Here is a 26,579-nt window from a genome sequence, read left to right as displayed (position 1 = left end):
CTATTATTACTGTTGTTGTTGTTGTTTCGACTGAGGTCGTCTCTCAAAAAAAAGAGCCTCTGTCTCTTTAAGCCATTTCCCCGCCTCCTCCCTTCCGCGAACGTGAGCGACGTCTCAGGCGGACCAATAGGAGAGGCCGACACTGGGCGGGGCGAATATCGACGTCAACAATGAGCGCTCCAACCGGTTTCCTCTCCGCGAGGCAGCCAATGAGAGCCGCCGTTGTTGAGGCCTGGCGCTGAGGCCGAGCGGAAGCGGCGTTTCCCTCAGCTGTCATGGCTCCGGCGGCTGAGGCGAGAGCAGCAGGAGCGGCGGGCGGGAAGCTGTGGCGGCGGCGCCTGCGAGACCCCCGTCTTCCCCAGAGTCTCCCGAGGGGCGGCCGTTGAAGCGCCGAAGCTGGCGAGCCGGGGCCCGGAGTTAGGAGCCCCTCCCGGGGCCGCCCCGGCGCAGCAGAAGAGGATGAAGAAGCGCAAGGAGCTCAACGCCCTCATCGGCCTCGGAGGCGGCAGCGGCGGCAGCGGGGAGCGAGGCAGCGGCAGCGGAGGAGGAGGCGGCGGCGGCGGCGGCGGCGGCGGCGGCAACGGAACGGGGCGCAAGAAGAGGCACCCGCGGAAGGGCTCCGCCTCGGGACACCGGCTCCTCCGCACAGAGTCCGCCGAGAGCAGCTCCAGCTCGGGCTCCTCTTCGGACTACGGAGGCGGCGGCGGCGGCGGCGGCTTCGGGCTGTCTGGCGCTCGCTCCCGCTTCGCCAAGTGAGGCCCAGCGACGTTTTGGACTTCGGCTCCCAGAATCCCTGGCTGCTGGCCGACATGGCTGGGGCTTCTGGGAGTTGAAGTCCAAAGCGTCTCAGAGGCAGGAGTTCGGAAACCGCTGGCCTCTGGCGAGCCTTTGTGGTTCTTACCATTCATATAACAACAACAACATTATATTATATTAGAACAGCAACAAAAGGTCTCCATAAGTCAGTGGTTTCCAAAATCCGGCCTTTGAGACGCTTTGGACTTCGGGTCCCAGAATCCCTGGCTGTTATTATTATAATGTTATTATATTGGAATATTGTATTATAACAACGACAATATAAATGATCAAAGCGGCTAAAATATCCATAACATACAATAAGGACATATTTCATGATGTCCCTAGCCTTCCAGTCCACAGTTGTTGTCCACTCTGGAGTCGATCTGGACCCATGTGGCTGAGGCCTCTCCAAGGCCCCCTGTGCTCCACTGCTCTGGTCCTGCAAATTCATACCTATGACCTCCTTCATAGAGTCCATCCATCTGGCATATGGCCTTCCTCTCTTCCTGCTTCCCTCCATCTTTCCCAGCATTATTGTCTTTTCCAGTGAGTCATGCCTCTTCATGATGCGGCCAAAGTGCGACAGCCTCAGTCTAATCATCTTGGCTTCCAGAGAGATTTCTGGTTTGATCTGCTCTTGGACCCATTTGTTTGACTTCTTGGCTGTCCATGGATCCTCAGCACTCTTCTCCAACATCACATCTCAAATGAATTAATTCTTTTCCTATCTGCTTTCTTAACTGTCCAGCTCTCACATCCATACATGGTAATAGGGTCAAGGCTTGTAAATGATTCTAACTTTCATGCTCAGTTGTACATCTTTAGATTTCTAGTTCTTTCATAGCTGCCCTCCCCATTCTTAGTCTTCTTATGATTTCTTGACTGCAGTTCCCACTCTGATCAATGTTTGATCCCAGGTATGAAAATTCTTTTACTATTTCTATTTCCTCATTGTCTAGGTTGAATATGTGTAAATTTTCTCTGGTCATTATTTTTGTTTTCTTTATGTTCAACAATAAGCCTGCATTTGCACTTCCCTCCTTGATCTTCCTTAATAGTTGTTCCAAGTCTGTGATGTTTTCAGCTAATAGTATGGTGTCTGCGTATCTTAGATTGATGACCCTATAATGGATTCCCCCCCCCTTTTTTTTCTGGCAAGATTTGGTCAGAGGATTTTTTAGCATCCCCTGAGGCTGAGAGTGTGTGACCTGCCCAAGGTCACCCAGTGGGTTTATGGCCAAGCTGGGATTTCAACCCTGGTCTCTAGAGTCATAGTCTAGGGCTCAAACCACTACGCCATCCTGGCTTTCGCTTAGGGTGATATTTCCATACTTATACTGGTTGATTATTTTCTCCCAGTGTGCCTTATCAGTAGTTGTCTCCTATTCCCATCCCGATGCCATTTTACAAACTCTCCAGACTCTTTCCAGACTCTCTGTTACTGATATGCCTTATCAATAATGCCTCTCTGCCCGCCTGAATAGGGCGAAAGAAGCCGATGTGCTGGAGAAGAGATCAGAGGATACCGTGGATGGCCAAAAGGACAAACAAATGGGTCCTAGAGCAGATCAAGCCAAAAATACCCATGACAAACTGAGGCTGTCCTACACTGATCACATCATAAGAAGGCATGACTCATTGGGGGGAAAACACTAATGCTAGGAAAGGTGGAGGGATGTAGAAAGAGAGAAAGGCAGCAGCCCAGATGGATGGACTCTATTAAGAAGGTCACAAGTATGAGTTTGCAGGAATTTGAAGCAGAACAGTGGAGAACAGGGAGTCTTGGAGATGTCTCATCCACGGGGTTCCCATGAGTCAAGATTGACTAAAAGGTGGTTAACAACAACAAGACAATGTGAAGGATGTAGTTGTGGGGGTGTTATACAGCAGCAATAGATTTGGGAGTTCACATCTTCATAAAGCCATTAGCTTTTATAGACTTCACTGCTATGTGGTGTGTGAGCAATGGCCACTAGACTGGATAGTTTAAAGTGGAATTAAATACAGTGGGTCCTCCACATTTGCTGGGGTTAGGGATTCAGGACCCCCTGAAAGTGGAATTCCCCCTCCCCCCCTTTTTTAACCTGAGAGAACACCTCCCTAGGAATCTTTAGGTCTTCCAGCGCAACTCTGTGGTCATCAGATACTGGATGTAGATGTAAGATTGAGGTGACTGAGGCAGGACTGAGTCTTTAGTTACTAGGAATAGAAATGGAAACCTGTAGCACAAAGATGTCAGGGTGAGTTGATATAGCTAGAAATCTATACAAATTGACAGTATAGATATGAGGTTTTGGTCTAGCAGGGTAAGTGTGCTCTCTAAGGTGAATAAGTTGGGTGTGTTTTCCGGTATAACTTGTCCTGCTGTTGTTCTTGAAAGACGAATAATTGTGCAGGTAGCATGTCAGTGGCATTCTCTAGCTGGGTATTGTCACCTTGTAAGCATTGTACTGCTAAGCTTAAAATGTCTGAATATAAAATGTCTTGTTTAGACACACATACCCATACATCTCATCCTAGTTTTAGTTGCCACTTATAGCTGTACCTTAGGTAGTTACTGTTCTGTGTGTTCTTTTGTACTCTTAACTTCATATCAAATTGCACAGACTTAAAGAAACTTGTTGTGAAACCTGACTTTATAAGTCCTGGTCAGGCTAATCTTTGAACGAAGAAGAAAGATAAGAATGGTTCTTAAGTTCATTGTAAACACTAGTCATTGCAGCATGGAGTCTGTCCGTTCAACCACGTTTTTTTAGGAGAGAGATATCTCCAGCTTACTAAAACTAGTAATCTTTCTAATATGTTACACATTATTAGTTTCATGCGTTATAAGTTTCACTCTTTTGTGATGGGTCTTTATTAACTAGTAATGAGGTCAAGGTAATGATACAACCTGTAATTTAGTATAACTTATGGATGTCGTTAAAGTAAAAATGTTGATGCCTTGGCAGTACATTGTGCTATTGATAGATGTAATTAGTGGTGTTCCTAAGCTGGTTTCCAGCGAACAAGTGGATCTACACAATGATAACGCTGTTCTTTCATTCTCCTTTGAAATATCTGATATCAGATAGTATTTGGGCAGTAGAGCAAAAATATATAGTTGGGGCCCTCCATTTCTTGTTGGACTTCTCCTGGTATTCTCCCACAGTCTTGTGCTGGCTGTGGCAGATGGGAGCTGCAGTCAGACATCTGGAGGTCCACATTTTATCTACCTGTGCTATATACCATAGCAAGTTCTTCCATGCTGGACAGTGATGGTCAGTCAGCACACTTAGATCTGTGCAACAATATACCTTGAAGTAGTTCATTAGGATAATCCATGTGTGGGCTAGATTTATTAATACTTTAATTTTGCTCATTACTCAAAGATACAGTGGTGGATATAAAATACAGTGTCAAATCTTTTCCAGATAGAATTAATGTTTCTTAGGTCCAAAACACACAGCAGAAATAATCCAGTTTGAGATTCATATTGACTGCTTCTATAGATAACCATAAATGAGAACTTGAATTCTTATGTGTTTACTTCATCAAAAGAAAAACAAGAACAAAATTAACATTATGTGAATAGTTCTTATCCAACTGAGAAAATGCACCTGGGAGTAGTGTATGTCATGATTTAGTCACTTCTAGTTCGTTTTAGTTTTGCCATCACCATTCCTGCTGAGAATGACCAAGAATTGCCAGTTGTGCCACATGAAGGCTTCAGAGGGGGTATAATTGGCCAATTTTTTTGTTTAAGAGATGGTAGTGATTGTGCAAAAAATGCTTTGGGGAGGTACATGAAGCTCATGATCTGCTCTTTGCCCACCTCTTATCTGTTGCTATTTTAATAAGCCCTCACTTACTTTGGCATGTATTTTGGTGTTGGTGGATCAGAATAATAGTTTCCATCTTCTCTAACAATGCCCTTCTGTGGAATTTAATTGTAAAGTATTGCCAGAAGATGTTTTTGCATATGCAGGCATTACACCGACAGCCTACTATGTTACAGTTACTATTGTAACCAGTTAATAATTGGTTTTATAAGCCATAGGGCATAGTTTGGCAAAGAAAGATTCAGTATTATTTTTTTCTGTTTATAGGGGTGAATACTTGAGATGCTGCAAACTCTGCTACCCTTTATGTGCATTCGTCATTCTAGCTGCTTGTGTAGTAGCTTGTGTTGGCTTGGTATGGATGCAGATTGCTCTCAAGGAAGACCTAGACGGATTAAAAGAAAGGTTCCGAACCAGTAAGTACTTCTGAAGTATTTGTTTTCTTTAAAACAACTTAAAGGAGGAGTAGAAATCATGTGACTCTCAGTATAGCCAATGAGAAGAAGTGATGGGTGCTGCATTTCAAAAACATCTAAAGGGCCGTGCAGTTCCCTCCTCTCAGTTTAAAAGGAAAACACTGGCATATAATCAAACTTTTCTTTAGCTCAGAAGTTGGTAGTTTATAGCCTTCCATATAGTTTTGGATTATAGCTTCCATAATTCCTTACCCTTGATGATTTTGGCTATGGTGATGGAAATTGCAGTCAAGCAACATTTGAAGGGTCACAAGTTGCCCACCCCTTTTCTAGTATAAACTGTAGCACAAAATAATATGTTCACAGCTTCTTAAGAATGTTTTGATTGTTGTACATGTTTAGTAAACAAGAAAAACAGGATCCCTTTATTCACTGACTTTGTTATTATCAAGCAACCATGATGAAAAATAATCAGCTGTATTTTAGCTATTGTCATTATTACATAACTTGTCTTATGCAATATGTCACAAGTTTTTAAAAGGAAGACATTGGAGTGTACAATATGGCCAGTGAGTTCAATAGAAAATGTTCTGGGATGTCTTCAAACAGAATAATTTGGAAACTCTTCGTAGCTATAGTATGCTGAAAATCGGCTTTTCTATTTTGTTGATGCCAGTGGTAGACCAGCTCATCAATGTATATTTTCTTTTCTTACTCCTCCCCAACCCCCATTTGATGAACATTCAATGATTCATATTGCTAAGGTGGATGTTCAGAAATTTTAGTTGAACGGCAGCATACCAGTATTCCTTATTAAAAACAATACTATGTAGAAATTTTAAGATTATGTGCAGGGATGTAATATACTGTTTCTCTTGCTGTTTGCTGAACAACTCAGTGCCAGAGAGAATCTCATAGTTAATTTGTGTTTTATGTAACCCAATTGAGATTAGGGCATCACTACTCTGTGTTCTGGCTGAAATACTATTTTGTGTTTGATTTTGACACTTTTAGGTCACCTATGAGCTATAATGGCAAAGCTTAAGCTTCAAAGCACTGTTAATTGATCAAACAGATTAATGCATTTAATAAACTGTCTTGAACCTGAATGGAACAGTTTTTCATGTAACCTGAGCTACTATTGCATTCCTGGGCTGTTTCTGTGTGCTGTTGAACAGTTATTCTAAATAACCATAGGTTAGAAGAATTGAGACTTAATGGTGCTATTACACTCTAGTGTATTATGAAGAAGAAACAAACCACACTGACAAACAAATTTGAAATGTGGAGGAAAAGGATTACCATGTTTTTGTGTACACTCTTCACAAAATGATAGTTGCATTATGCTTTACATACTTATGTAGATTTGTTCAGTAACATGCAGTCTCATGAAAATCTGTACAATGAGTTGGTGGATAGCTGTCTTTAAAAGTTCAGTGATAAAAAATTGCCTTTTGTAAGCGTGCCTCCACTGGTTGTTTATTTTTCTGACTCTTTGTATTGTCATCTTGTGTCTAAATGAGACATACTATGCTACTCTTCCTGACATGTGTTCCATTTATTTATATGTACATTTAATGTATATGTGTAATAAGATCTTTATCTTATTTTAAAATTGTAGCATGATGCAGCTAAAGTCATAATGACATAATACTGCCTGGGCAAAGGTTACATTCCATAATAATAACAACCTGTGCATCACGTAGTCCATTCAACAAAATAATGCTGATGATCATGCATTCATTAGGCTACAAGTCTCATTTGCTTGAAAGGAATAAGCTGCATGTTTAATTCAGCTGGCCTCTTAAGAAATGAAATATAATACAGGAAGTTTGCAAAACATGTTATGATACCTTCTGTACTTCTAATGTTTTAAACCAGTTTACCATTAGTTCCTAAATTTGCACTTTGAAAAAAATTAATGGAATGTTTGTGTAATGTTTTCAGGTTGCAGATGTAAGTCATGAAAACAGTAGAATTCACAGATATAGCTGTGTTAGTCTTTAGAATCAATACATAGAGAGATCTTGTAGCACCTTTGAGTCTAAGTGAAAGAAAGAAGTTAGCAGCATGAGCTTCCATAGACTTAAAGTCCAAAACACATTGCAGATATAATCCAGTTTGAGACCACTTTAACTGCTCTGTCAAAATGCAAGGGAATTCTGGGTACTGTAGTTTTGTGAAATATTTAGCTCTGGTGTCACAATAAACTACAATTCCCAGGATTCTTGAGCACTGAGCCAGGGTAGTTAAAGCGGTCTCAAACTGGATTATTTATGCAGTGTGTTTTGGACCTTAAGTCCACTTCCTCACATGCATTTCTCATGCTGCTATCATCAGGAAAACAGTATATACACACTAAGATCTTAGTGTTTATAGATACCGTAACTCTTGGTTCTAATTTTGTCTTTCAGTGGAGTCAAATCAAAAAAACTCATTCCAAGAAATCCCCAGATTGACTGAAGATCTGCTTAATAAACAAAAGGAATTGGACAAAATTAACAATGGTGATATGGGGTTGAATAAAATATGGGTAAACATCACAGAAATAAGCAAACAGGTAAAGTGAGTAAGTTTTGTAAAGTAAGGAAAGTTTTGCTGGAAACTATTTGAAATATATCCTATAATGTTCATTCAGCCAATTTCAGTTAATATTATGTATGAATTCTGCTAAAAGATACAAACCCTAACCTGTTTTCTCATTGCTAGAAGAAGAATAGTGCTTTTATTCTTTGTTATTTTTCAGTGTGTGCATTTGTCTTCACAGAATAATAGCTAACACATTTGTTAATGCTTCAGCCTCGATGTTGGGTTTCCCAAGAGTACTGTGGAGAACACAGATTAGAATGCTGAGAACATCCAATGGAAGTAAAGTTGGAAATGGTGGGACTGCTCCCAGGAATGGGTATAAATAGAGGGACAGAGCCGTATATTATCCCTATTCCCTGATCTGACTTCTCACTGACTAGGAGTAGCTCTGTCTTGTCTGGATTACATTTCAATTTGTTTGCTTTCATCCAGTCCATTACTGATAACAGGCACTGGTTTTGAACCCAAACAGCTTCCTTGGATTTAGATGGGAAAGAGAAAGAGAATTGGGTGTCATTTGCATATTGGTGATACCGAACCCCAAAACTCTCCCAGTAGTTTCATGTAGATATTAAATAGCGCTGAACCCTGAGAAGCTCCAGGTTGGTGGACAGCGTATTAAACCACACACCTTTAACCTTGTCTAAGCTTATATGAGTATGAGGAACCTATACTATAAATTGATTCCCCACAAATGCGTACTTTCTACCAACAGAGAATAGGTTCTGCAGAATTAGCCAGTGAAATTTAATTAGAAGTGATGTAAGTGGGATTCTTTCAAAAATTATAGCCTTTCTCCATCTTTACCAGTCCAGTTGATTAGAGGCAGCTATCACTACAATTCACCATAGGAAACTAGAGAAACTTTCTGTGTAGTAGATTGGCAGATTTGCTAGTTAGTTAATATTATCAGACACCAGGTTTAAGAACTGAGGCCCCATTCCCACTCGCCCATTTGCCCTGGATAGAACTGGGCAGATCCGGTTCCCCTCCTCTCGAATCTGCTCGGAAACAAGTGCCCACTATGTTTTACCTCAATCGAGGTAATTTACCCCTCTGAAGTTCACATTTGCTGTACTGATTTAAAATGAAGGCTCCTTAGCTGTCAATCAAATTCACTTCTGCTTTCATCAAAGGTGATGTTTCTTACAGCCATTGGCCAGTGGAATGGGTGCTTTCCCCCTCCTTTTTAAAAAAACTGGTGGCAGTGTGCGCATATTCTGTCAACCTGTCAAATTTAAAAACCTCTAGGTGTGTTTGTGTATGTTGTGTGTATTTGGGTCACTACAGATTATGGCAACCCTAAAATGGGGTTTTCTTGGCAAGATTGATTCCGAGGAGATTTGCCATTGCCTTTCCCCTGAGGCTGAGAGAGTGTGACTCCCCCAAAGTCATGGGTTTCCATATGCCAGCCTCTAGCCTCCCCTTCGCTTCCAGCCCAATGCTACCTCTGAAGCCCTTGCCTCCCCCCTAGGCCATCCTCTCCCCATCACAACAACAACAACAATAATAATAATAATAATAATAATAATTCCTCACGCCAGAATGCCATCTCTGCATCCTCTTGCTTTGCTTTCCTTCCAATTGCCACCCCAAAATGCAATCTATCCTTCCCTCCTCTTTGGATCTCCTTGCTCTGCCTCCAATTGCCACCTCAAAACGCAATCTATCCTTCCCTTCTCATTGGATCTCCTTGCTCTGCCTCTGTTTTCAACCCCAAAATGCTATCTATCCCCACCTCAGAATGCCATCTCTGCATCCTCTAGCTTTGCCATCCCAGAATGCCTCACATACACATATGTAGCAAAGGCATTCTGTATCAATTTGCCAAATTGAAAAAGAAATATTTGTAACATTTGCATTATAGCATTCGCATATTACACATAATTTTTTTTTTAAAAAAAGCCTCTTGCAAAGTGAAGTGCCATGCCGGCAGCAAGCAGGAATGAAAATGTAGCACAAGCACACACATTCTATCAATATGTATATGTATCAACCTGTAGAACTATTCACATAGTCTGTCAAAAATAAAAATTCCCAAAAAAGAAAAAAAAGAGAGAGAGAGGAAATGCTGCCTGCGAGGGGGGAAGCATGTTCTTCTCTCTGTCCTCCTCTGACCTAATCCCGCCCCTGAACTTGACCCTTCATCCTGCTCCTTCCTCCTTCACCCCAATTCTGCCCTCCATGGCTCCCTTCCTCCTGCTCCTTCTTCCTCCTTCACCTCATGTTCCACCCTCTGCCCTCCCTCTGACCTAATCCCTCCCCTGAATTTGATCCGATCATGACCAGGGCAAAGTTCATATTTGCTGGGACCCGGGTTTTCTCAAAAGATACAGGTAAAGCTCCGCTTTCAAAAGACCTGTGCCAAGGGGCATTTGGCCCTGAACAGGTGTGAAAGCCTCAATTTCGATTGTGGAAGAATAAGGGCCAATATGAACTTCCTGTGTTTAATCCAGTTTCTGAACTGGGGTAAAAGGTAGTCTGAATGGCCCCGTAGTACTAGTTCTTGAGTAACAACTGTGCTGTTTGTAATAAATATTATCTTGGTATGTGATTGTTAGCAGATGTTCACTTTATCTAAGTTTGTGGTAGTTATATAATGTATATAAACTAAAGGATTGTCAACTGAGTGTTTGGATTTCATTTAGTGTGACATTTAACAGGGCAATTGAGTTAGTGTAAATATTTACACCTTTCAGAATTTCAGAGAAGGTACTGTTTGAGGATATTGCACTGGATCTTACAACCAATAATTTTCTAGTTAAACAAACAAAAACTACTTGCTGGGAGAACAAATATTATTTAAATATTATGAATATGTTTAATAAAGTTTTGAAAACATTTTGAAAAATAATAGTAGAATAGATAGCAGATGGCTTAAAATAAGCTAATCACGTTGTATTTGCTGTGCAGAATGCCAGATATAAAATATTATGAGAATGAAATTTTGTAGCCACGTACTTGGTGGAATTAAGTTGCTATGAAACTCCTTGGTGCTTGCATATCAGTTAACATACATAGAATTGTGCTGTAAAGCTGATTTTGATTGGATACCAATAGCATCAGTTGTACATGCTTTTGTTAATAAAGAACCACCAGTTTTAGCTGTTGGGATCAAGTCAGAAAGACCAGGAATGTAATACTCAGTTACCTACTGTGAAAGCTTTCACAAGACTTTGAGGAGAAAATTGCTTGTGTTCACTCAGAATTTGACATCATACTTATTACAGAGTGTGGATTGTTGTCTAGTGCTCCACCTGGTCAGGGTTCTTGAGGGGATCAATGTCAGTTGTTGTGGCTGGATACCATCCCATTCCACCACATATAAGCTTGACTTTTGCCCATCTTTGCTGTTAATATCTAGTAGAGTGGTGTTTAGGTCCAGGGAGTGATAAATACTTCATTCTGTCATGTGGATTGCCTGCTGCCTTGAAAATGTCTGTAGTGTACCCTTTCCTGAAGTCAATCTCCCTGGACCCAGAGGTATATGAAAACTGTGTCCCTGTTACTAATTATCCCTTTCTGGGCAAGGTGCTTGAGTATGTGGGGGCTGGACAACTTAAGATCTCCCTGGAGAACACAAATTATGTAGACCCATTTCAGTCTGATTTCATGGTGCTGAAATGGCCTAGGTTGCTGTGATATTCCACTCTAGGGGCAGACATGTTGATCTCTCCTGTTTACAAAAGCAAAGCTACCATAGACATAAATATCTCAAAACGTGTGTGTGTGTGGGGGGGGGGGGGGGTTGCAAAAGCTAGGTTTAATGTGGGGAGTTATAGAAAAGTTTATCCATGAAGCTATCAGGGTTAGCTTGTGTTCTTTTCAAGGCAGTTCTTGTGCTACTTTATTTGTCTTTCAGTTGTTTATCTGGGATCTCCAGCAATTCTTTCAATTTCTGGATAGTGAAATAACATGTCCTTCTGTTCATGAATACACTTGCATCCTTTGTTATTTCAGATATCTTTGCTGATGTTGGCTGTAAATCATCTGAAAGCAAACATTAAATCTGCTTCTGATTTGATTAATCTTCCTGCTACAGTGGAAGATCTTCAGAAGGTATATACTACACTTACCATCTAAAGCAGGAGTTCTTAACCTGCAGTCTTCATAAACTGATTGCAAAAAGTAGTGTCTTTCCTGATACTTTAAAAGTTATGTTTAAGTATATTTTTCTGTTGAGGTGGTTCCTTGTTTTATCAATTCAAAGGAATCCTGAAGCCAAAAGAAGTTACGAACTGCTGGTCCAAAGTTATAATTCTGTATGTTGCATACTACTTGGGTGTTCAGAAATATTGATTACTGGTTTCAGCTAACTTTTTCCATCACAGACAGTATTTATGTGTGCATGTAAAGTATTTTTCTGTAGCCTTTAGCTATGTTCCATGTTATGAAGAAGCATATACCTTGGTAAAACTTGAAATCCAGTTAGTGGGAATAACCCTTTAAAAAGTTGCTTTCCATCACTGACATATACTATTGTCTGAAAGTATGTAGGTATGGGAAGCTAGTGCTTGACCCAATCACATTTCACAGTGTTGGGGTTTGCTAGCAAGTGATAGGTGTTCAATATAGTACTCACACATGTGCTATGTGGTAGTTACATAGCAATGGAAATGAGGCCGCAGCCAAGATGGTATTTCGTCTAGAAACCAGCTTCTTGCTCTTCATGCAATACACAAGTCCCTTACTGTTGAGTATTTTTCTCTCAGTTCTTTTCCCCCTTCCTAAAACATTGTACTGTTTTTAATGGAGGCAATGTGAAAAATCAAAGAAGAGGACATATAATTCACAGTCTAAAAAGTACTTCTTATTTTATAATTGAGCTGATAATATGGGCATGTTTACATCTCTAAAGGCTACTTGTCATCTTCCCATTGCATGCTGCTTCTTTATAGGAAACCCATTTGCCTAAGCCCATCTTTCTTTACAAATGCAGTCTGAAAATGCAGTTAAAAGTCTTGCCACAATAAGCATGTTGCCATGGTGTTTTTAATATTATGGTGCTGCATCACAAATTGATGCAGCTGTTCTCTGGAATTAGTTTACTTATTTCTCATGTTTTTAATCTAGTAGTAAGTGTCTGATAACTACAAGACTGCTAATAACTTTTTTTTCAGAGTGTTGCTACTATAGGTAGCACTGTAACCAGTGTTCATCATGATGTTGAGACTATGCAGGCAGCAATTGAAGCACATAAGAAATCTCTTCAAGCACTCCAAAATGAAATGGTAAGCACATGTAAATATTTGATAGCATCATTTTTTGTTTTGAGACTTTAGGAAGTGTGTAATACTTGTACAGTTTGAAAATAAAGATAGGCTGAATTTTGGTCCTTTTAAGTAAGTATGCATTGAGAAAATTGCTATCTTCCAGTTGTTGTTTTTTCTAGAAGCTGTTTCAGAACTCCTTAAAGTTTAAGAAATTTCACCATATTTGACAAATTGTTTAAAATACCTAGACACTATTATTTAATACCCACGATCTGTGGCAGTGGGGAAAATGGTAATACTTACATCAAATTTTAAGCAATTAGGTATTCAAGCATTAGGTGGGTTCTGATTCTACCTTTCCTTCATATACTTCCTATTTATGGACATAAAAACATTGAGTAATGATATTAAAGAAGGTCAAGGCAATAGGACTTTCATAGCAACAAGAATTTCTGATTACATGCTAAGGGAGCAGCATACTATCCCATAATTTCATAACTTCTCTTTTGCTATATTTTCTTCTGAGCTTACAATTGTTTTATTTATTTATTTGACATGCTTAAAATAAATGGCTATTTAGAACCAGTATGCTTGCACATCTCAAATTTTGTTTGCCTTTAATTGTCATCTTTGATTACTTATTATGAATGTTTAATTTATAAGTTCAAAGATTAACAACCTTATGTTTTAACAGAGTGAACACACAGAAGATGTTAACAGGAATCAACTGTCTTCATTCTCTTCTTCTGTTCCCCAAACAAGTGAGAAGAATTTGACGGACACTTGTAAACAGGTGCACCTACAGAATGCATATTTATTTATTATGAAATGTATACCTTACCCTTCATAATATTCCCAGGTCAACATGCAATTGTTAGTAAAAAAGAGTCCATTAAAAATACAGTGACATTCAAATTATAGATAGGCTGATAAGTTATTTTGTGTGTTATGTTAGCCCACGTGTTGGAAGTGGTTTGCAATAAAGATCTGTGTATGAGAATTACATGGCAGCTACTTAAATGAGGTTTATGTTAATTCTTTGACATTTACATGGAGTTTTAACAACTCTATGGCACATGGGTTTCAAGCACAGTACTGAAATAATCCAGTTTGACACCAATTTAACTGCCATGGAAGTGTGGAATCTGTTGTTTTTGGAGACATTTAGCCTTCTCTGCCAAAGAGTCCTGATGCCTCAGAAAACTACAAATCCCAAGATTCCATAGCATTGAGCCATTGCAGCTGAAGTGGTGTCAAACTGGATTGTTTCTGCAGTGCAGATGCAGCCATGGATGGACAATAATTGCAGTTAACTTTATTTATGTTATGATCCTATGATATTTGAAAGAATGCCCAGCTTTCTTCTGAATAAAGCAACATGAGTTTGGATAGAGGTACCTGGAATAACAAAGAGAGGTACACTAAGTGTGTGTGCTGTGTATTCTTAGATATTGTTGTTTCCCTGCTTCCATAGCTGAATAATAAAACTGTTTGTGTATTAAACAGGATAACCAGTATCTACATACCTCTATAGAGGAAGTAAACTCTACCCTAATGTTGTACCAGAAACTGAATGATTTAAAACTTTTCAGTATGGATTCCACAATCAGCAATTTAAGCTGGCGAGTTACATCATTAGAAAGTCATATGATGGTTGTGAATAAACTAGAAAAGAAAGAAAACCTCACCCTTGGTGTGGTAAGTGTCCAGAGGTTTGAAAAATTAGTCTTTCAAAGCAAATTACATCTGCTACATACTAAATAGAATGGTTGTGCTACAAAATGGATGAATTGAAATAATACAAGGACAGGTTACTATTTCAAAAAGATATTGCAGGCTACATTTGTCTAACTTCAAGTCAGTGGTGGGGACAGTATCATCCTTTCTATATTTGTTGGACTGCAGTTGTCATCAACCTTCACTATAGGCTATACTTATTAGATAAATTTCATTATATGGAGAGATCTAAGATTTTGGGGTGCAATCTGTATTTTGTATTATATCTTATGCTTCGTTAGTGGAATCTAAAGTTGTATATACATGATACCTAGAAGGTATGGCATCTAGATCAGAGGTAGAGTGGCTTAACTTCAGTAAGATTGCTGCACCACCAACGGTCTACGTTTGCATTTGCCTTCCTCTCTCCCATACAACGTGCTCATTGTTTATATGCCTTTTAAAGATATAATTATTGGTACACTTTGCAACCCTTATTATTGTACCATTAAAACATACATCCCACTTAAACTTCTTTGTCTGCTTAAGTATCCAATGTGTGTTGCCTGTTACAAGGCTCTTACTGATCTCAGGAAACACAATTGGCAGTGTTATTTAACTAGTTTTTACAGTACAGAGGTGATAACTACATTTTAATGTTTGTGGCTAACCTCTCATCTTAAAAGTGTTCTACATTTTGTGTATGCTGTCTTTGAAAAATTAAACTGTACTTTAGAAACTAACAGCATGCAGTTTGGATTTTCTTTTGTAGGTGGGTGACTTAACTACCTCGGCAAATGCAGAACATGAAGCAAGGAATGAAACTACTACTGAAAACTTACAAAACATGGAGGTAATTCTAGTGAAAAGCACATTGAAATACTTTTTAAAAGAATCACTTTGAAATTGGCTGAATTGCTTTGGCCTGTATGCTGTTTCCCCTGTCATTTTGTTCAGGCATTTCCTAGTTTATTGTCAAATGAGGAGGGGAAGTAGGTTAGACATTCTTAAATATAAAGCACGGTAAGGCAGAGTGTGACCCACTAGAGCTGTTTTTGTGGGCCCCAGACCACAAAAATCTTCCTAAAATGTCCTCTAGAGGTTATAGAGAGCATTGTCACCATGTTTTGGGGTATCCCTGGATTATTTTAAACCCAGAAAGGGCCTTTTTAAAACCGGGAGTAAATTCAATATGACTGGAAGGCCTCTCCTGGGTCTAAAATGCCCAAGAAGAGCTAAAATGGCAAACACGCCTCTGACTATCCTAGAGGGTATTGGAGGGCATTTGTGGCCAAAACCAAAAAAAAAAAGGAGGTATGTGGTGGGTTTTATGCTCCTGGGAGGTCTCATAGGGTGCTAATGTTCCCTGCCAGTCTCTCACAGTTGCTCATTCTGATATAAAGCCATTTTTATCTGCAGTTTGCCAAAATAGTTACATGTACTAGAAATCCTTGGTAGCAAAGCAGAGGCATCTATGCTATTTCCATTTGGAGATCAGAGATAACAATGGCGGGTTACACACCGCCATTAAAGTACGCGCGGAGTGCATACTAGGGTTAGGGAGGTGCGGTGCTTCCGCACCTCCCTAACCCTAATACTCGCTCTGCGCATAAAAAATGACGGCGGCCATTCCAGACGGCCGCCGTCATGAGGACATCATGGCTGCGCCGTCTCTATACGAGGCGGCGCAGACGTGACGTCCTCGCTCCGCGCCAGGGCGCCTAGTGCGCCCTTAGCGCGGACCAGGAAGGAGCTCCATTTTGGAGCTCCTTCCTGGTTTGCGGCGCCGCTTTGCGTCACTGGGCGCAGCCTTCAGACAGCTGCGCCCAGCAAAGCAAGGGAGAAAGGGGCCAAACGGCCCCTTTCTCCTTCTCCCCGCCACCACGGGGTGTCCTTGGGGCTTGAAGCCCCAAGAACACCCCTTTTCAGGCTGTGGGGAAGCGGTGTTTTGCCGCTTCCCCACAGCCTGAAAAGCGGCGGATCGGGGCCTCAGCGGCTGCCGTTCTAGCCACTGAGGCCCCGATACACCAGGGAAAGGGGCGGGTACAGCCCGCCCATGGGACTTCCTCTGCACTTGTATTAGTTCCACAGAATGTGAAGGATAGAGCAACATAGGCTAGGTATTGGACAAAGTATTTATTAAAGCTAACACACTGATTGTAGCACATGCAGCTTAGAAGCCGCAATATATCAAGGTGAGCTTATTAGAGTACAACATGACAGAATAAGTTTTACTTTTCTGCAGCAGTGTCCCTAAGTGTAAAGTGTACCATTTTACATAGAAAAGATCCAATGATGACTCAAACAATTAAAAAACTAAACCTATTCCTACCTATATAATCCTGTCTCTTCGTCAACATTGGCTTCTGTTGGATACTATTCAAGTATAATGGGAATTGGCTTTTATTCCCCCCTCTACCCCATTTCAGTGGATTTTTGCTTCTTCAGAAATCATTTGAGCCTCTCACAATAGTTGATATGGAAACAAGGCCAAAACCTTACTTTTTAGAAAACATACTAAATTAAGTTGGTTGATTTGAAGTGGAGTCTTATCCTGTAATCATGTAATAATATTTAATTTTTTTATAACTAAACATATGACAAACCATCAAATTTATCATTGGAAATTATACATTTGTGTAGCATTTGTCTTACAATAGATTGCATAACTCTAGAATAAATTAAAATGGGAAGGTTACAATCAAGATGTTCTAGAAATATTTTATTTAAAAATGCCAGATTTGCAAGAATATGCAATTAATGATGTGTTAAGTGTACTGTACCTAATTTTCCAAACCCATAATATTAGTTACTGTTCTGGTCTGTATTTGTTTGAAGAACCTTGACAAACATGGAATTCATTAACAGAACCTGTGAACAAAGGTAGATACCCTCTAATCTTGAAGAAGTGAAGAAACTGCTTAGAAGAAAAGTCAGATAGTGGTAGAAAGATATGTGCCATTATCTGTCTTTTCTTCTAAGACATTTCATAACCCACCATGGGAGGATTCAGATAAATTCAGTCTCTAGATTGTTATAGATAATTCTCAATTTAATAATAAAAACCACAGGAACCTTAGGAACCTAGGGCCTTCTCTCACAAAGCCACAGGTCCATCTACGAAACTAGGAATTTGGCAGAGGACCCAGAATATTGAAATTTCCAAAGTTTTGTTCTTTGACAAAGAACAATGTCCTCAGTAGATTTCAAAGTTCCATAAACCTGAGGCCCAGAACAAAACAAGATGGCCTAATTTTATAGTCAGTTACACAAAGAAGCTCCTTCATCACATCTCATTGGCTAATTACAATTTAAACATACAGAATTCTTACAATCAGGACAGGAATATATGCATATATTAAAACTGTGGTTTCCACTCTTTACTCCTTCCCCAGTAATTCAGTAGCTTTCAGTAATCTTCCTTCTGAACATCAACAAATGTCTCCTTATCTTGAATTGTGTCTATTTCGCTGGTGCCAGTTTCCCTACAGGTCACGATGCACTCATTATTACTTTGCCCTAGTTCTTCTCTAGCTTTCAAGCCTCAAATTAAAGACTATTTTTCTTCTAACCAAGCCACTGACCAAGGTGACTCCATTTTGCTATAGCTTTCTATTATAACAGGAAAATTCCCACTACAAGATGTGCAAAGCAGATGTACTGCAGTTAATAATTTTTATGTCATCTATTCAACATTTACAACTGTGTATGTAAATAGCTGAAACAGTTTAGCCCCCTCCTATAATGGTTTACGAGTTGTGTCAGAGCTTGCTACTTGCAACTTACTCCTTCTATATAACTTGTGCTCTGTTCACTAAAATCAGCCAATATTTTATTAGTCCTATAGAACAAGAAACATTAAATTGATGCTATCTAGGAACTGATACTTTAAATCAAGTAATTTGACTTCTGAAAGAAGTTGTCACTACAACCTTTAGTGAAAGAAGCAAGGTTTTAACTGGTTTTCAGATAATTAGTTTTGTTGTCATTGTACAGAAAACAGAAAATGGAGAGTCTCAGGTATCCAAACTAAGAGAGAAGCTGCAACAGATCAGTTCTTTATCAAGGAAGCCAGAAAATGACAGATCTGAAGCACTGAAAAAAGGTGAAAAATTGTGTATAATGGTGGTTTCAGATTTTTATATTGAATCACTATGCTATTTTCCCTTTTGTTAAAGTTAAGTACCAACTTAACATCATCTGATAAAACTGCAGCTAGTGTTAGCCAAATGTGTTGCCAGAAGGCATTAGAATATGTTGGTAGCTGACCTTTAGGTGAGAGTGTCTCATCTAAAAATTTTAGGGCTCATTTTCATGGTCAAGAAGCTTATAAAGTGTGTTATCTAGACAGCTCAGAATTCTTAATGAGAGTGATTGGGACAAAGACATTTTTGGTCCCACATTATGTAATTATTTATTTTGTTTATATTCCACTTTGTTCCCAAAATGGGATCCAGGTCAAGGCACTGTTACAACAGTGACCTGTTAGTTGACTTGAATGATTTGGAATAGTCAAATAAGTATTTATATCACTGTTACTATGATCTAATGGTGGGGGGGAATCAAATGGTAACTTTGTTCTTTTTATAAGTCCCCAGTAAACAGACAGTGTAAATCACAGTGGTCAACATCAGAGATTGTGAGGGCTGTTTTCAACCCCCAACTTACCATGAGCCACACTGGCCCCTTCCAAGGAAACTGGAAATGACCAGGTGGTTACTTTTGATTTGGTGCATACCATCAAAATGCAATCCCCTTTGTGAAGTATAACAATTTTCTATCTAGTTTTACTCATTATCAAAAGAAAAAGCTGTAACTGCTATAAAATTACTTGACAGTAGGAAAACTCCAGAGCACCCCATCAAAACCTACAAAACTTCCAAGACTTTCTTCAAGGTCAGTCGGGAGCAATTTTGAAAGAAGTAGAAACCCAAGAAGCTTGTCTTTACCTGGAATATCCAACATAGAAGGTAATATTTTGTTGGAGTGCGATAAATATAGACTCTCCCCCCCTAGTTTAGGGGCAAAACAGACCACCCCAAAGGAGCGGCTTCTGACCGCCCCTTTGCTCGCTGGCTTGGGACTGTGGCAGCTGCACAAAGCCACTCCATTTTGTGCCAGGGAAAAGGTGCCTTTGCCACCGCTATGGCATTTTATCAGCATTTCTTTGGCACAGCATGTATAATAATAATAATAATAATAATTATTATTATTATTATTATTATTATTATTTATTTGTGTTTCCCCGCCTCTCCCAAAGGATTGAAGCGGGGTTACAGACTACCAAACGCTGTGCTGCCAAATGCCATGAATCTGCCACATGTGCAGTCGGCCGTATGGTTTCCCAGCAGTCTGGGATCATGCCACTGTCTGAACACCATGCTCCTAGTCCTCCAGGAAGCTGGCTCTTTTTGATTGTCTGTTTTGCCCCTTAATACCTTATAGTTGGGATCAGCTATTGTCTTTGAGCCAATTAAAATGTAATTGTACTGATTTTTATTAAATAGAGCACCATGCCTGATTTGCTCTTTCCTTGAATGTGGGATAAATCACTTTTGCAGTGTCTTGTTAAAATAGTTATGTATTACATTTGAACCAGGAAACTGTAGTTTAACCTCACCTTTCTAAGAAGGATATGAAATGCATTTCTGTTTCTGAAATGGTAAACCTAAATTAAATCAAAATTTCATGTCTCCCATGTAATAGGAAGGTGTGTTTTAAATGAACTGTGATAGAAGTGCCAGTGTCTGATAGGAGAGTGTGGTAGTATGAAACAAAAGTCATATTAGGATGTCACAATAAGACAAATTTCTATAGAATTCTGACTTATTGTAAATGAGCCAATGCATTGATTTATGCTGTTTGTTTGCACTCACCTGGCTCCTCTTGCATATTTGAGAATGGCTTATCCCTCTGGCTGATGGGAAAAAGACAATCATATTCCATATCTCACCATTAGTAATAAGTTAACCATAGACAACATATTTAACTACTCTCACTTGTAACAGTAGAGATTGGACAACACGCATGAAACCCAAGCTTGTTGTGAAATGCCAGCTGGATCTAATTTTTAGCATAAACATAGTTTATCATACTACGACCATTACAGTGGGCCCTTCCCTTACACGGGGAATCCGTTCCGGAACACCACCACTTCCCTCTCCCCCATGTAAGGACTACAGCACTGCTTTGGCGCAGCTTTCGGCCTCTTAAGATGTGTGTGATGCGTGTGTCATTTAAACAGAATACCTCCAAAGTGACCCGAAGCAGCTTTATTTTGGCCCGTCTGTATGGGCCCACAGTGTGTATCTTTTTGTCATATGAGACCTTAGGTCTTCCAAAACCACAAAACATAACAGTACACTCAGTTATATCTGCATCAACAACTATTGCCTTTTCTACTGATGCACTCCTAGAGAAAATCTATAGAGCAGTCACATGGCCAGCACCATCCACATATACTAAATACTATAAACCAGAGCCTCATTTTAGGGAAGGGTTCTGCAACAAATAGCAACACATTAAACACATTGTTGCCACCTTCTGCCCTAACGAACATGCCTGCTTGGGTAGATCCCATTACTGGATAGCTCCTTCTCTACTGGTTGAGAATGGCACATTGTAGAACTTACCATGAAGAATCAGGATCTGCATCTTGTCTGCATGGATTTAGTGCTAATAGAGACCTGAGGGATTGATGTGTGTTGGCATGCTTAAACAATGGAATGGGTTATGTAGTGGTGTGTTCAATGTAAGGTGTTGTTGATCACATTCCTTTGTACTGAAATAAGAGAAAAGGGAAGCATGCTGACTTGAGACTATCACAATGTTATTTCTTCGGGAAAGTAGATAGAAGAAAGGGAATATGGGAGTATGGTCAAATGAGAAGAACAAGGTCGTTTTACTTTTGCAATGAATGAGAAAATAGACTGCCAACTATTTTAAATTGTGTGTGGTTTGATTAGGCATTGCTAACATTTGCTTTTTAGTTCTAACAATGAACATTTCTGGTGTAAACCTATAGCTACTGAATAAAGTTTGTCTGAGTTTGCCATTGAAGCCTGGAATTTCTGAAATTTAGGAGGCACCCCAAAGTTCAGAAACTTGGCAAGGAAAACTTTTTAATTCCTTTTCTGGACATGAGTCTTCTTTTATTCTTTTCTGTTTCTGCACTTATGAAGGAACGGAAACAGGAGATGAGGATGGATAGAGGTTTATTTTTAGTAACACAGTATCTTGCCTAGCCTGGGTAACACAGGAATTAAACTGTTAATGGATGGCTTCTTCTCTTTAGCAAGAACAGACATTCATAGTAAGTCTTGCAGTGTGTCATTCTCATTCAGAAAGCAAGTGTACTTCTTGTCCTTTTAAACCTAATTATTATTCTTTGTAGATCTTCAGGATTTATTCAGGACCACCAATCAAGGTACAGATGGCAAGCTGTCATATGAAGACCTGCAAAATCTGGTTGAGGCTACAATTCATGATTCACGGAGCTTTAAGGAATTTGATACAGATGGGGATGATAAGTATACCCTACAAGAATTGAGGGTGGCTCTGGGTTTATAGTATTTCTGCTTATAAATACAGTATTTGAAGGACTACCGTAGCTACAACAAAAACCCTGATAATTAAAAGCTACATCTAGCACTTTTCCCAATGATGATACTAATGTTTGCAGCTTAGCCTAATGTACTTGTTGACACCTTTTAAATTTTGTGTTCTTTGGAAAGTATTGAAAAGCTTTTATATTTTTATGAAAAACTTAAGAGATGTTGACTCCTGAAAGATTTTCAACTTTAAGGCTTTATTCCAGAGATAATCATTCATGACTTAAGTCCTTTTGACACAAGTGGAACACATAGTTGTTAATAATGTGTTGCCTTCACTTCCATTCCAAGGACGTTACTGCATTTAATTTCTCTGGCTCAAGGCCAAAGTATGATATTTTGCCATTGCATTGAATAACTATGTGGGGGTAATTATTGCACTGAATAACTACATTCATTGCATTGAATTAACTATAGGGTAATTGCACCTTAAACTATGCTAAGAATTTTAGCTGAAAGTTTTTATTTCCCTTATAAGGGAAGTTCTTGTCTTCAAATTAGAATATGTGTGTAAATATTGACAAGCTTATTTTATATTTCAAATTTGCCTTAAATGAGTTGCACTTTAGAAGAAAAACATAAAAGAACCTGATTGTGTGGGATGGAGTTTATCTGCTTGTAAATATTTAAGACAGCATAAATTACACACACTTGGGTCGACTTTGTATTGAGGGTAATAAAAATTCCAGTCTCCATTGTATGAATGTTGAAGACTGGCAAGATATACTTTTCTACTAGGGTGTATACTTTTTAGGACACTTTTCCCATAATTGTCTGGGAATCGATGGATAGTTTTCAGAAAGTCAAGATCTCAACCCTACACTAGATTGTAAAGAAGACCACCATTTTTAAAACTTTGACGAAAGAGAACTACAGATTTATTTAATACTCAAAACAACATGTTTTTGGAATGTTTAGTTATATCCTTTTGCTTTTAAATTTAAGTACAAATTGTGTTTGATACTATTAACCTTGGAGTGAAGTGTAGTTACTAGAAATACTTTAAGATAAGTAGTCACTTCAGCCTTCCCCCTTATTTTGGCTGACTTTTAAAAAATTAATTGTCTGCACATTAATTTGCATCTCATAGGATTAAAAGTGGTGATGATGGTCACCATAATTACTGTCATTCATTAGTTTTTTTGTGTGTGTGTCAGTAGATGAGGTGACAGCTAAACTACATCTTACATTAAGCGCTTCTTTGTATTTGCATTATGTGATTTGTGTGTGTGTATGTGTGTGTGTCTGTGTGTGAGAGAGAGAGAGGGAGAGAGAGAGAGAGAAATGGGTCCAAGACCCTGAACCAAATTTAGACTGTGGCATGGTTCTAACAAAAATCTCCTCCTCAGTTGATCCCAAAATATGTAGTTTGTTGAGGGAATTTGCATTGGAGCTCCAGCACAGGTGCAGATAGCATGTTTAATCTCACTCCATCTGCACTGCTGTCTCAATCTAATTGCAAGTCCTTTGATTGCTGTTTTCAAAAACACATGTAAATTTGAAGAGGCATTGAATGTAATATGTAGTTTCATATCCTATATAGCTTACCTTTTATCGTAAACTTTGTGTCCTTCACATTTTTAAGCTACTGTATTTTTTTGCTAGTAAAAACCCAATAGATACAGATGAAGGATAAGATTTTTTGAAAGTAAATGTCAATGTTTCTTTTTCTCTAGATAGAGAACAAATCCCAGCAAATACACTGTTGTGAATCAAAATTTGAAGTTACTTCCTAAGCTTTCAACAATATTTTGCAAGGGCACACAGCCTTTTCACACTTTTAATAGATTAATTTTTAGCAAAGTAACACTGTCTACAACAAAAGGCTGATGTTTTAATAATTTGAATATGGGTGCCCTTGATAATTATGGTGGTCACTGTCAGAACACTAGTGAGACAGAAGGCCTGGCATAATGTACACTCTGCATTGTAGAATGTTATCTTGCTGAAGAAAGAGAAAAACTACTACTTAGATAAAAAAAGAAGTGTTGAAATACCATTCCCTTCATAGATTGCTTTGATGTTGTTGTTTTTCTTAACCTGGAAACAAGCTTTGCCCATTGGTTAGGAGAGCAAGTGTTCTTTCAGACAAGCATCAATCACTTTCATTTACTTTATGTCTAAAACCATTGACCAAATAAAGCAATAAAATATTAGTATTTATTTGTACCGATGTAATGATTGTATGCCAAAAATTGGTAAATATTTTGGGAAGTTCACTTGTAATCTAATCCCACTGTTAACCCAGTAACTCAGAACATTTTTTCTTTGCTTTGAGATATATTTCAGCTGTAATAGAAAATCTCATGCAAACATTGTGATACACATGGCTAACTAAGTTGCTTGGTTTGTGGTAGTCTTCAAACTTCATCACCTCAAAGAAGACTCATGAGCTCATATGGCACTCATGAGCATCTCACATGAGCTTTTCCCATTTCTTGGGGTCAATGTGACACATAGAAAATAACCAAATGATTCAGATGACTTATATGAGACAGATTTGCGAATGATATTGAAATGATATGGGACTAAACCATAAAAGAGAATCCCCTGTACTATTTTAGCAATATGTCTCAAGGGTGTGATTTCTACTATTCTGTTTCTTTCCCTATGGGATGTGTCTTGCTAGGTTGTGCTACATGGCTCCTGCCGTACCTACATGAGATTATGGCAGAACTTGTAAACCTTACAAGGAATAGCCAAGGACCTGTTTTAGCCAGCAACATATTAAATTGACTTAAATCATGCATTCTAGGACTACAGTTTCCAGGCAGGATAAAAATGTGCTATTCAGATTCCAAGATACAGCCATGTTAGCCCTGAAAATCAGTATGTAAAGAAATCTTGTAGCACCTTTTGGACTTTGTTTGTCTCAAAGGTGCTACAAGATATGTTTGCATACTGATCCCAAGCCTGTACATTGCAGGACTGAGAAGGGGTATCATATCTTCCCTTGGTTTAATGGGAGAATAAGAAGGAATTTGTCTTAAATCAAGGGTTTGAAACAAAGTGTTCAGTGTTAGTGCCACCAACATTATGATGTGGTAATCTATGATTGGGAAAAATGTATTAGACCAGCCTTTCCCAACTTAGTGCCTTGCTGATGTTTTGGTCAACAAGTCCTATCAATCCACAATTGCCTCCCTGAAGTTGCATTGTGAAACATATGGAAGGTACCAAGTTGTGTGAGGCTAACATAGATTGTACAGCAAGTTATTTTTAACTGTTTTCTGTACAAATATCAGTAAAGTAAACCCTTCACCATTGCAGTACTAGAAGGATTTGTGTGGATTTTGAGTTTTCCATTTAATACTATTAGAATGCTTCCAATTAAAATGATAGTCTCTGAAAGTTGGAGTTCTTCCTGTCTTTCACAAATGAAGAGGTTGAGAGTGTATTTGCTGAGAATTGGTAAGGAGACAATAGCATGACAATAGAATTTACTTGTTACCTCTGGTGGTAGCACAAATAAAAATGTATGTTTACAAAACAAGAGAGTGGATTGAGTGCAGGTTTGTACAGGGTGATCATATCAAAAGGTCTAATAATTAGAGAACTGAGGTAGAAGAAGTTTATTTTTCCCTATGGTGAACCACAACACTGCTAGAAAGAGCAAAATCTTAATACTGTATGGTCTTTAAGATCTTGCTTGCAGGTGTTAGCTATACTTTGTTGTTGTGTGCCTTCGAGTTGTTTCTGACTTATGGTGACCTTAAGGTGAATCTATCACAAGGTTTTCTTGGCAAGGTTTATTCAGAAATATCCCATTGTCTTCCTTGGAGGCTGAGCGTATGTGACTTCCCCAAGGTCATGCAGTTAGTTGCCATGCTCAAGCAGGAAGGTCAACTCTGTATTCCAATGCACAGACCACTACACCATGCTGTCTCTCATAGCTGTACTTTGGGGGCTAGTATTTTTATACTGAAGCATATGTAAAAGGACCTTGCTCTGTAAGATGTCTACCAAAAGTTCAGTTACTCTGCATATATACTGTACTTCCAGAGCAAGAGCTGCACAATCTTTGGTTGTCTAAACTAGAGAGCTGTTCTACAAGTGTACCAAAATCTAGGTCATTGGCACAGGAAAACACAGTAAGGATTTAAGAACTTAACACACACACCCCACCCCAGTATTCTCTGGTATGAATCTTAGTTTTGGTCTGTGACAATTTGTCGTAAAATATCTTGTACAAAAAGTTCTTTAGATGTACATTTATAAATACATTGTATAAGTAAATTCATCTGAGTTTCCATACATAATAACTGAAATATTAACATTTAAATGGGCTGAGTCTCCTTTAGATGTGTGTACAAGCTTGTATGGGGTGAATTAAAGCTGGTTTTAGTTACCATGTTTTGCACCTGTCATACATTGTGAATGTCAGATTCAAATAAAACACTTTGTTTTGGGTGTAAA

The 26,579-nt window shown here is 39.0% G+C and overlaps 1 protein-coding gene across 3 annotated transcripts; it reads left to right on the top strand.

The window, feature by feature from the left end:
• The first annotated feature begins 175 nt into the window (after window positions 1-175).
• Window positions 176-26,579, top strand: EFCAB14 (EF-hand calcium binding domain 14). Of its 3 annotated transcripts, none has more exons than XM_089515083.1 (11): window positions 176-752; window positions 4,887-5,035; window positions 7,450-7,595; window positions 11,585-11,683; window positions 12,745-12,855; window positions 13,532-13,630; window positions 14,344-14,535; window positions 15,326-15,406; window positions 18,550-18,658; window positions 19,395-19,523; window positions 21,947-26,579. In XM_089515083.1, the coding sequence occupies exons 1-11, from the start codon at window positions 460-462 to the stop codon at window positions 22,120-22,122; spliced, it is 1,584 nt and encodes a 527-aa protein (XP_089371209.1). In that variant the 5' UTR covers window positions 176-459; the 3' UTR covers window positions 22,123-26,579. The 3 variants fall into 3 exon arrangements, with proteins under 3 accessions (XP_089371209.1, XP_089371208.1, XP_089371211.1); XM_089515082.1 differs by having other exon boundaries at window positions 177-752; window positions 19,392-19,523; XM_089515085.1 differs by lacking the exon at window positions 176-752 and adding an exon at window positions 1,519-1,715 and having other exon boundaries at window positions 19,392-19,523.

The sequence above is a fragment of the Sceloporus occidentalis genome, unplaced genomic scaffold, assembly GCF_023333645.1.
Source record: "Sceloporus occidentalis isolate IW3139 unplaced genomic scaffold, rSceOcc1.0.p SCAF_3, whole genome shotgun sequence".
NCBI classification, from domain to species: Eukaryota; Metazoa; Chordata; class Lepidosauria; order Squamata; family Phrynosomatidae; genus Sceloporus; species Sceloporus occidentalis.
The sequence above is the reverse complement of the archived record's forward strand: the minus strand, read 5'-3'. Positions and strand labels throughout refer to the sequence as shown.

Excerpts from the sequence above, each read along its gene's own strand:
- EFCAB14 (XM_089515082.1), top strand. The coding sequence starts at position 460 with ATGAAGAAGCGCAAGGAGCTCAACGCCCTCATCGGCCTCGGAGGCGGC. Across the intron at positions 7,596-11,584 it reads TCACAGAAATAAGCAAACAG|ATATCTTTGCTGATGTTGGC; the intron begins GTAAAGTGAGTA and ends TTGTTATTTCAG. Across the intron at positions 13,631-14,343 it reads TGACGGACACTTGTAAACAG|GATAACCAGTATCTACATAC; the intron begins GTGCACCTACAG and ends TGTATTAAACAG.